The following is an 11,454-nucleotide window of genomic DNA, read 5'->3' as shown; positions in this document are numbered from 1 at the left end:
ATGAGAGGACATACCTATATTTTAACGTATGTTACATTGAGTTTTTTTTTTGTGTGTGTGTGTGAAAGAGAGAGAAGAAGAAGAAGAAGAAGCTCTTTTAACGTCGTAGGAACAATTCCAAGAGACCAAATATGATCTATCTGACGGGAGTGAGATTCGAACACAAGACTTGTTGAATAACAACTCCATGAGCTAACCAATCTACCACACATTGGGTGATAGAAAGGTTAGCCCATTTTGTTTATTTAGAGAGAGAGAGAGAGAGAGAGAGAGAGAGAGAGAGAGAGAGATTTAAGTATTTCAATTTGTAATAATATTGATGCTTGAATAATTAAGTATAAAAGTTTTAAAGTAACCAATTTTTTGAAAATAACTAATTTTTTAAATAACCATTTACTCATTTGTGGTTCAATTCTCCACATATGCAATCCATTCTCTATATAAGAAATTGTATTATCTAGATAATAGCCTATATTTCTTATTCATTCTCTATATAGGAAATTGAATTACCTAGATATTGGCCCATATTGTGTATATAGTAAATTGAATTATCTAGATATTGGTTCATACTCTCTATGTAGGAAATTTAATTACCTAGATACTGGCCCATATTTCTTATATATGAAATTGAATTACCTAGATATAAGCCCATATTTCCTACATTCAGAGGATTGAGTAAATGGGGAATACGATTGTCTAGATATATATAGAAAATTTCCATCAACATAAACACGAAATCTCTTAAAATTTCCTATATATATATATGGTAAAGTTCACTATATAGGGAACCACCAAAAGTTCCTCTGTGTATAGGTCTGTGCATTAGGTAATTATGGCCGACCAGCTTGTCAAGGTTATAAGTGTGTGTTGAAACAGGGGCTGGGTTGGGTGCAGGGGCCTGTGGATTAGCAACAGGAATTTGTGGAGCTTGGGCGGACGGAATTTGTCCTACGGATCTCCTTAACAAATTACTTTGTGGAATACCTCGTCGACATGAACATCGACCATATTAAGTGTTCAAAACTTCTAGGCATATCATGGAGTAGTACTAGAACTTGTTTTAAAAGCTTGCCCTTCATTTCGAATGGAAATATTGTCTGATTATTGCTGTAAGGGGGAATTAAGGAGGGGATAGTTATACTCCTCCACAATTTGGAACATTTTGTGTGGTTTTTTTCTCTTTTCTTTTGCAAATAACCATGGGAAGATTGCATAATCAAGGGAATTTCTCTCGAGTTGATCGAACAACATAAGCATGAGATTAGACATAGTCCACAATTGGCACTTCAACTGAAGGGATTGGCTCAGATGGACAAGACGAAAAAAACAATAATGAAATTCAATTGCAGTTGTAGTATGTGGGCTATAATTAAAGCATGGCTTCTAACCGATTAAGTGTAATTAGTTTAGAGGTCTAGGGATAGGAGAAGATGTTGTAAGTGATAAAGCATGGTCAATAATTGTCAGTCGAAAAAATTGGTAAGCTAGTTAGGAATGGTGCAGCTCATTCTCACTTCACCTCTACCTGTGGTGAGAACACCAATTTGGCTCATCTTCGAGAAAGAGAGGCTGAATTGCTTGAAAAACTCTGCTTGGCTGCGTGCAAAGGTGTGAACATGGGACATGGCCTCTTCATCATCTAAGAGGGATGCATCGGAATGGAAGATTGCCCTCTTCATCACTACATTCTTGTAGTATCTGTTGTCAAAGGTGTTTGGTGTGTTCCCATCCAAATGCACAGTCAAGTGGGATCTTGTTGCTGCTTGTGGAGCAATGCAAATCTTGGAGAGGTTAGCAGCAAATGAGGGGCTTAAATCAGTTGAAACAAATGGTGTCAATTGTGTATCAACAACACGGCAATGGGTTTGCCCAATGGTGTGCCCACCTGCAGCAGTGATAATCAATTAATTAGCTATGTTACTTATATGTTGTGTCCAGCATATAACTATTCTAGCTAATTATTTTTACCTGATAACGCCACCAGATCTTTAACATTTAAGCCTTTGGCATCAAAGATCTGCTTCAATGCTGAGAAGCCTTGTGTTGGGGCTGGGATGTTTGCTGTGACTGTTTCATTAGAAGCAGCAATGGATCTGTCTTTGCGGCCAGTCATAATAGGAATCCAAGGCCCTCCAACCTGAATATATATAATACAGAGGAAACCTCATATCAAGGCAAAATTGTGATGAGCCAAATGAAGATGTATATTTAGTGCTGTTCTCGAGCTTGAGTTACCAACGTTTGCATGGAAATGAATATGGATTTGATGCTTCTCCCCTGAGTTCAAAATCACTAAACTCTTGCTTAATTATTAATCATCATCAGATGAAAGCATGCCTTTTTAAGGAGCATTACCATGAAGACAGCATCTCGGGCTGCAAGTGCAAGGGTGTCTGCACAGGAGACAACGCCCGGGCAGGCCACCTCAAGGGATGCCTTGATCTCGTCTACCACTCGGAAGGATGTGGCACGCAAGGAGTTGATGTTGGGGCTCGCGGTTTGCTCGGAGAGTGGCCTCTTCAACAACACCGAAGCATCGCATCCCTGCCCAATAATATATAAGTCATTAAACAACTTATGATCAGCTGGTCTCAGTACCATATTGAGCTTTTGATCACACTAATCACATTAGTGCATTATTATGAAGTTTCGATGAAGCTTTTGATCACACTAATCACAGTACATTAAGAAGCAACTTTTAATGTTCATCCTTAATTAGTAATTAGTGCTACTAAAACGCATTATATGAAGAAGCCGAATCTCCTTCCTTCATGATATGAAGTGATTATTCCATGCCAAATTTCAAACTTGTGTCATAATTTAGGATAGAACTATAAGCGAATGCCACCTGGACAAAGCAGTCATGGAAGAAAACGCGAAGAATGGCAGCTGCCTGGCTGGGGTCTTGCTGCGTGTAGAATTGCACACGCTCTCTCACTATATCGTAAGCTCGCGGACAAGTGTTGATATAATATATGTATGAAAGCCCACCGCCTGCTGCTGGGTGACGATTAGCGGTGGTGTCCGCCCAGAACGATGGCCGCTCTGAGTTCACATTGAACTCCGGTGCTGTGTAGGAAAAGAAAGCCACCACCCCACCGATATCGCAGCACCACACAAGAAGCAGAAATACAAGAGCCATAGCCACCCTCCCATTTCTTCCAGCCATGCTAATTTGGCTCATGTTAATAATTATGTGTTGATTGCTCTCTTTGGCTCTTCTTCTTGTGCGAGATCTTACTGAAATTACACGATAGTTCCCAACACAGGTTAATGCTTATTGTATCTGTGCTGCTGTCGTCTCCTTTTTATATTCAAAAGCTTGTAAAAATGAGATGCTTTGCAGCGCTCCCTGTCACCTGTGTATGTGTGTGTGTGTGTGTGTGTGAGTGAGAGAGTACGTCCATCTCAACGGCTTCCATGTATCATAATAAGAAGGCCCCCTTAATTCTCTTCTCCACACCCATCCTTGCTTCCGTTTCACGACTGGTCGTTTCTTTTCTTTTTTTGCTTTTCATATCTTTTCTGTATCACCCCCACGAGTTTTAAAAATAAAAAAGCTTCCCAAACACGTTGTTCTGTCTAGATTCCCCTCTATATGCCTCCAGGCTCCTCCCCACATGGATGCCATCATTCACACGAAAAGAACTTCCAGGCCCACACTTATATCAATCATGACCATCAAAATCCAAAAGTCACATACACACACACACACACACACACACACACATATATATATCTGTATTTATATTGAAAATCTAAACCCTAGCAAACGAATAACAAAGCCCCACTCATGCACATGTAAGTTGCATGTCATGATAGCTTCCCACATGTAAGTTTTATGCCATGATGATAGCTTTTCACATGGAAGTCCCATTTTGATGCCAACAATGCTTTTGTATTGTTATTCAAACGTCTCACTTGAAGCTCTTTCTCTTGCTTTCACTACATATTCAAGAAGTATGAAAAGTTTCTCAATATATCCATTAATGTACATATGTGTACATTTCAAGCAAGAAAAACTCTCAACCGGATTCTTGGCACTACTATTAAAATCCAACATGTCTCCCTCTCAAGAGAAATCTTTTAGGGTCCCAAAATCACCTCATCATCCATAAAAAAATCATACTTTAAATAAGCCAGCTATGCTCAAAATCACCTTTTATGCTTTATTATTTAATTCAATCTTTCTTCCTTGGAATATTATCTTCCCGAATCCCACGTAAGGGAAGTGTTGAAAAGATCTATTAATCTAAGTGTTTTCACTCTTAGGAGGGACAAAATTTAGAGAAGAGGAGAAGCCACATGAGGGAAATACACTAATATCGACCTTATTCATCTTTTTCTTAATAGCACAAACACCAACAAAGCTTCATCTAGTACACCTTACATCAAGTGCCATTGAGTAATCCCCAATATAATCAGCCAACTATTGAACACTAATATCAATCGTATTTATCTTTCACTTGAGCACATCACTTGAGCACAACATTGGGATGATCCCGTTTCTTGGTCTTCTTTTGTTCTTTTACTTTTTGATTTGCTTGCACCCTAAAGGTAAAATCTTTCACAAAAGCCGATTAGAGCTAAGGATCCCACTTTTGAAGAGAATGTGCAAGTTTTTTTTTACTAGCTTTATATAAAAAAATTCTTGTGGGCCACACCACATCATCAATTTGGCCAAAAGTGACTTGAAAATTTTATGATTTTGTAATTTTCCCAAATAGCTCTTTCAACCCTCCCCCAAATTGAGATATCGAGCTTAACTAGTGCTAATATGGATAACACATGAGGATGACAACTTTGCACTTATGAATCATTGATTGGTGAGATTATGGGCAATATGCCACGAGAGTTTTATAGAATGTGTGATAGCCACTTTGGTTTACTAGAGCTATGGCATAGTTATATAGCGCCACCTCATATAGTCAAGTTCACACTATGGACCGACCTTTGTATGTTTTAGTAGGAGAGCACCCTCCCTTATAGTATGCACTCTTATCTTTATGTTATGGTCGTAGTCTCACAGTCTATCCTAAAGTTGGACAAGAACAACTTCCAAGTTTAGGATGAGGAACTTCCTCGTGGTGGGAAAAGGATATTCGGAGCTTATCTCAGGTGTGACAAGAGGGAGCAGAGCTTCTGAAAGAAAATGCCACTCTTCAATAGGTGCATGCCTTTAAGGCAAGCTAGAAAAGTGATGTACTGGCGGTCTATTGGCATGTTGGTTGCTATGATCGGTCATATGATACCTTGGTTAAGTTTTATAGCACAAGAATGAAGGTAAGAAAGATATAGTTAAAGCAAGAGGTGCATAATGTGCAAAGGAATACGATGAGTATCAATGATTACTCGTTGAGAGTGAAAGGGCTTGTAGATGTCCTCAGCTCTATTGGAGATCTAATTGATGAAGACGACTTGGTGTTGGTCATATTGAATGGGCTTGGCAAAGACAACGATCAATTGCTATTATAGTGAGTCATTCCTTTTTGTGGATAAGGATAGTGGCTCAGAACAAAGCCTTGATGAGGAGTTTGGTATATTGTTGTTACACTTGGTAGTGATCCAGGTGTATGTAGGTTTATAAGGGGTGAGATATGATGGGTATAAAATCCATCATTATGTACAAAGAGCCAAAATAGTATTGAGAATACCTGGCAGTGATCCAGGCATACGTAGGTTTATAAGGGGTGATATATGATGGGTATACAACCCATCATTATGTACATATAATCAAAGAAATACAAGAGATAGATCCCACATGTTTTTAGTAGAAGACACTTAGATGTAAGCATTGGGAAGATACCCATGGAGATAAAGAGATGGTTACATTGGATGCAAATGAGACATGGGATTTAGTACCCTTACCTAAGGAGAAGAAGACAATTAGATGTAAGTGGGTCTACAAAGTAAAGCACAATAATTCAAATGCCTCTGCTAGCAGTTACAAGGTAAGAATGGAAGCAAAGGGATATGCGAAGACATATGGAAGTTAACAATAAGGAGACTTTCAATCTATCGATCACTAGGATGGCAATAATGAGAGCAATCATTGCTATGGCTACAGCTAAGGGTTTACATCAAATGGATGTAAACCCATAGCAATCATTGCTATGGCTACAGCTAAGGGTTTACATCAAATGGATGTAAACCCTTAGGATGGCAATAATGAGAGCAATCATTGCTATGGCTACAGCTAAGGGTTTACATCAAATGGATGTAAAGAATTTATTTCTACATGGTGATTTACAGGAGAAGGTCTACTTGGTGTAGCCACCAGGACATGAGGACTATGCACACCTAAATTTTGTTTATAGTTTGCATCATAAAGCCTTGTATGGCTTGAGCATGGTTAGATAAGGATCTTGTTACTATTGGATTTTAGATATCTACATCAAATTTTTGACTTTGTGTGAAAAATACTTTGATAGTCATCTATGATGGCTTGATTGTCATAGGGGACAATAATGTTGACATTATGTGGTGAAGATGTTCCTTAAGAAAAAGTTTGAAATGAAAGATTTGGGTGAGCTATGATACTTTCCGGGTATGAGATGATTAGATCACGTGATGGGGGATTTGGCTTTTACAAAGGCAGTATGCTTTGGACATGCTGTCTACGCAAAGAATGAAATGCTATTCAAGTATATAATGACATGTTGTCCAAGTGTTATCTAAGAATAGAATGACATGCTATCCAAGTATAGAATTACATGTTGTAAGCCAATCTTAGTGCCATTGGAGTAGAACATAAAATTGGCTAGAGATCTTTTAGAGGACGACACTATGTACATGCACATTGTAAGGAGTTTTATTTACATGACTATCACTAGACCAAATTTGAGCTATGCTATTGGATTAGTGAGTTAGTTTATGTAAGCACTGAGGAAGCCACACTTAGATTTGGTTAGGAGGATACTTTCAGGTACATAAAGTCCACAACACACTATGGACTTTTCTATATGAGGCTAGAGTACAGATACATGTACATGACTTTTCTATGAGAGCATAGTACTAGTACGTGGACATGTTTGGTAGTGTTTCAGATACGAGCTCTATCAACTTTATGTTTTATTTTGGGAGTGCCACCTATTTAATACTTAAACAACATGAAACAGACAATGGTTTCTTTGTTGAGTATAGAGGCTGAGTATAGCGGTACAACTATGGTAGCATGTCAGGTAGCTTAGTTATAAAGGCTGAGTAAAATCTACTCGTAGATATGGGTGAGCCCATGGATAGGACTATTGTCATTTATTTTGATAACATAAGCAGCATATAGTTGGCTAATAACCTAGTGTATCATGCTAGGATGAGGCAAATTGAGGTGCATTATCATTTTATACGAGATAAGGTTCTAGAAAGTGATGTGGATTTGGTATATGTTAGCATAGTGGATTAGGTAGTTGTCATCTTCAGAAAGGCATTCGATATAGAGAAACTATGTAGGTTGAGGAGCTTATGTCGAGTGCAAGGTATGGAGTTGAGCTCAAGGAGGAGTGTCGAGATATCGAGCTCAACTAGTTCAGATATGGATGACACTAAGATAATAGATCTACACTTATGCCAACATTGTTGGTGAGATTATGATCGTACTAGTGGTTTACAAGTTGTGTGCCATCCATTTTGGTTTACTAGAGTTATGACATAGTTATAGCGCTAGCTCATATAGTTGGGTTCACACTATGGATCAACCTTTATATGTTTTAGAAGGAGGGGGCTTTCCCTTATATAATGTACTCTTATCTTTATGTTATGGTTGTAGAAAAGCAAAGACAATAAAAGAAATTCAACCATTTATCTCTTTTGTATGCTTATATGCTTATATACTCTTATGTATATGTGTTTGCTGTCTGCAAAGAGCTCAAGCTCACCCTCTCCCCATCTCTCTTGTGTGTGCTTATCTACTCTTGCGTGTGTGTGTGTGTGTGTGTGTGTGTGTGTGTGTGTTTACTTGTAAGGAGCTCAAGTTCAACCTCTTTCTTGCATTCCTCTCCCCCCCCGGCCCCCCGGTGATTGATCCCACCACAAACCCTGCCCAAAACCCCTCCTCAACCTACCTATTATATACATTTTCTAAAATTTCCTTAACTAAAAATTAAGACCCATAATCTCTTACTAGCCTCCCATCCCTATGTTTTTAACTTTTGAACCCTCCACAGCTTGCAATACGGTTTCTTTTTTGTGATGTCTACCCCCAAGCCCCCAAATTCTTGTAAAATATCACCTCTTTGTTTGCAATATGCTTTCTTTTTGTGATGTCTTTCCCCCAAGCCCCCAAATTCTCCTAAAATTTCACATCTTTGCTTTCTCCTCCTAATATTTTCTCTTTCTACCTTCTCTCTTCATTTTTTCCTAAGTCTCCATAGCTTCTCACCAACCTTCTTCACCATCCTTACTACTCTATGCTCTAACCTCACTCTCTTGGTTCATTTATTGAGATTTATATTTACCACTGCATTGTGTACCCTTCGTAGTGCATAATATCGTCGGCTAAGTGGACATTCTATTATTCATGTATTCTCTAGGCTATTGGAGAAATAAAAAAGGACTCTTGTGTGTTCATGCATCTAAGTGCCTATTAATTCCCATAGAGTTTGTTGGAAAATTATTGGAAGGAAAAATTGCTAGGTTTCAACGGGTACTCAAACAAATTTGATTTACTTGAATGTATGGTTTTAAGGGATACCATAATGAATATGGTTTGCAAGCATCAGCATGTTGACATGGCACATGCACGACACTAACTGTAGTATCTTCCACTAAAATTTGTGTCTAAAAATCTTGCTAATCTTATCTTGAATTTGAGTTTCCTCCTCTTCCTTCTCCCCTTTCCTTTCCAATGGCCTCCTCCCATCCCTCCTCTTTCTTCCCTCCTCTTCCCTTCTCTCCTCTTCCTTCCCTCCTCTTCTCTCCTATCCACTTCACTTTCCTCAACCTCTATTAATGTACATGTCTCTTCTCCACCTTTGTAATGTCCTTCTACCTCATTCCCACCCTTCCCTCCTCTTCTCTCTTGTCCACTTCACTTTCCTTAAACCTCTATTAATGTGCACATGTGTCTCTTCCACCTTCTACTACATTTTTTAATACTCATGAGAGGTGCTACAAATTTCTCTTCTCTCCCATCCACTTCAGTTTTCTTAATCTCTATTAATGTGTACACATCTCAAGGAAAGCACCAAAGCAACGCAACCTCCACATGCAATACATGCTTCCTCACATAACCCATACCATCTCCTATAAAGATGGATTTTGAAGATGAAGTATAAGGGCATGATGTGCAAAAAAGGTAAGCCATTCCCTTAGTGGTATATGTAACTTTTGGATGAATCAAAACTTATGCACATCAAGGATATACTTCAAGATGCTCCTAGATCTAGAAGGTAAAACACGGCTTGGGAGAATCTTGTGAAATTTTTTTTGTTGCACTACATCCAAGGTACTCGAGTATGGCATCACCTATAATGTGGGTATAATAATACTTGGAATGGATTTTTTTGACTTTGATATGGGGCAGGTGATTTGGACACTAAGCACTCACCAACAAGGCATTGTTTTTCTCTTAGTTTCGGATAAATTTCTTAGATCAATAAGAAAAAATCCACTATTACACTCTCATCTCGATAAATTTTAGAAAAAAGTTATATGATTTGCATCATGTGACGTATTATGGCTGAGGATTCCATGAGATATGTGGGTGGTACAAAAGAAGCCTATGATGATTCAATATGACAACCAATTTGCATGCCCATTGTGTTTCATACTTATACAAAACACATTAAGATTAATTATCACTTTATGTACAAGCTCATCATGTTTAAGGAGGTCGAGATGGTGTACTGCTTGATGACATAGAATTATGCAAACACTCAATTATAAAGGCTTTTAGAGCGGGGACCAAATGGATGGGCACCTTTGACTCGGCATTGGACCACAAAGGTATTTTACCTTAAGGGGTGGGTGTTAGATATCAATGCTCCAGTCTCATATTATTTATCCCAGTAGTAGGGGCTAAGTAGTAGTGGGGGTGTTGGATATAAATGCTCTACTCTCATATTATATTGTCCAAGTAGCCAAGTAGCTAGCTCATGTTTGTATGGCCCCCATCTTGATAAGTAGCCATGGTTGAGTAGCTAGCATCCCCATATTCACATGAGAAGGTGGCCTAGGAGGCCAAATGGTTTAGAGATGGCTTGGATCACATTTAGCACATTGTGTGTTGGACACTCGACTGGCCACAATTTAAGTGTGTGTGAACACTTATGGCCTTGTATATAAGTCATTTTCTCGCATAATACAATATAGCCTTGGTTTTGCTAACCCTCTTGCTAAATAATTACTTTCTCTAATGCATGCTAGTTAGTGTGTATGAGTGATTTTAGGTAAGAGGAGGATGAGGACCGTGTGACAATGCTCATGGGGGGAGATGATGATAGAAATTGCTACCCAAGGAGGTGTGCAGCTCTTGAATTAGTGTACTCAATCTTGACCATTGGAAAGATCCCCATGACAGTAGCTTATTAAGTTAACCTCTCATGAATGTGTTTCTGGCAAAGGCCACAACTTTTGGCTCCTTAGATGAGTTTTTTGTTCTATATTAGTGACTTAGAGTGTTAATATAGATCTTATGTAGCTTAATCCACGAGATTGGTTTTTTATTAAGGAAGTGATAAATGATTTTTAAGAATTACAAAATTTAGGAAAATGGGTCTTTCATGTCCAATTTAATCATATGAGTAGTCAAAATTGACACACCAGAGGAAAGAGAAATAAATCAAACTATAATTAATCTTAAATAACTGGATTTATTACACCTTAAACCATGCCAATGGTTTAGTAAAATCACATAAGCAATCTAATGATGTGCTTGGTTATGTTAATTAATTTATAATTAAAGATTAATTTAAACCCAAGGATTAGCCACACACAAGGGAAAAATTAAAGAGGGATTAGTTGATTTGAATCTTTCCTCTTTTGGAATACATTCAAGGCATGTTTAAGAGGGTGTAAGAGGCCTTCAATGCATGTGTAAGGGGTAAAGGCCAAAAAAGACAGAGAATGTGTCATAAGCTTTAAAGAGGGTGTAAGTGGGGTGTTGACTTTTCTCACCCACATCTTCTTGAAGTCCACCCATGGGGAAGCCCAAAAAAATCAAAAATCATGCAAGCAACTGTGTGGGCCACATGCCCTCCCAAAAAAGGACGGCTCATGATCATAGCCAAAGAAATTCAATCACATGATAGTGAATAACTAGCCGATCACAGTAAAAAAAAACCGATCACAGCTGGAAAAATTGATCACGCGATAGGTGGAAAAACTGATCACGATTGACAAAAAATTTTGACCACAGTCGCAAAAATCTGATCACGATCGAAAAAAGCCAATCATGGTCAAAAAAACCCGATTGCAGTCATGAGGTTGACTACCGCCGCTCACACCAAAAAAATCACA

The 11,454-nt window shown here is 38.4% G+C and overlaps 1 protein-coding gene across 1 annotated transcript; it reads right to left on the bottom strand.

The window, feature by feature from the left end:
- Positions 1 to 1,324: 1,324 nt before the first annotated feature.
- LOC147624223 (peroxidase P7-like) lies at positions 1,325 to 3,400 on the bottom strand. The gene is made up of 4 exons (XM_086819910.1): positions 2,849 to 3,400; positions 2,356 to 2,544; positions 1,969 to 2,137; positions 1,325 to 1,885 (listed from the first exon to the last, which is right to left on the bottom strand). The coding sequence occupies exons 1-4, from the start codon at positions 3,182 to 3,184 to the stop codon at positions 1,485 to 1,487; spliced, it is 1,095 nt and encodes a 364-aa protein (XP_086676036.1). The 5' UTR covers positions 3,185 to 3,400; the 3' UTR covers positions 1,325 to 1,484.
- Positions 3,401 to 11,454: the final 8,054 nt, after the last annotated feature.

This window comes from Cibotium barometz, chromosome 25 (genome assembly GCF_041138505.1).
Source record: "Cibotium barometz isolate CiBa-2024 chromosome 25, ASM4113850v1, whole genome shotgun sequence".
Taxonomy (NCBI): domain Eukaryota; kingdom Viridiplantae; phylum Streptophyta; class Polypodiopsida; order Cyatheales; family Cibotiaceae; genus Cibotium; species Cibotium barometz.
Note: the sequence above shows the minus strand (reverse complement) of the source record. Positions and strands in the feature narration are given on the sequence as shown.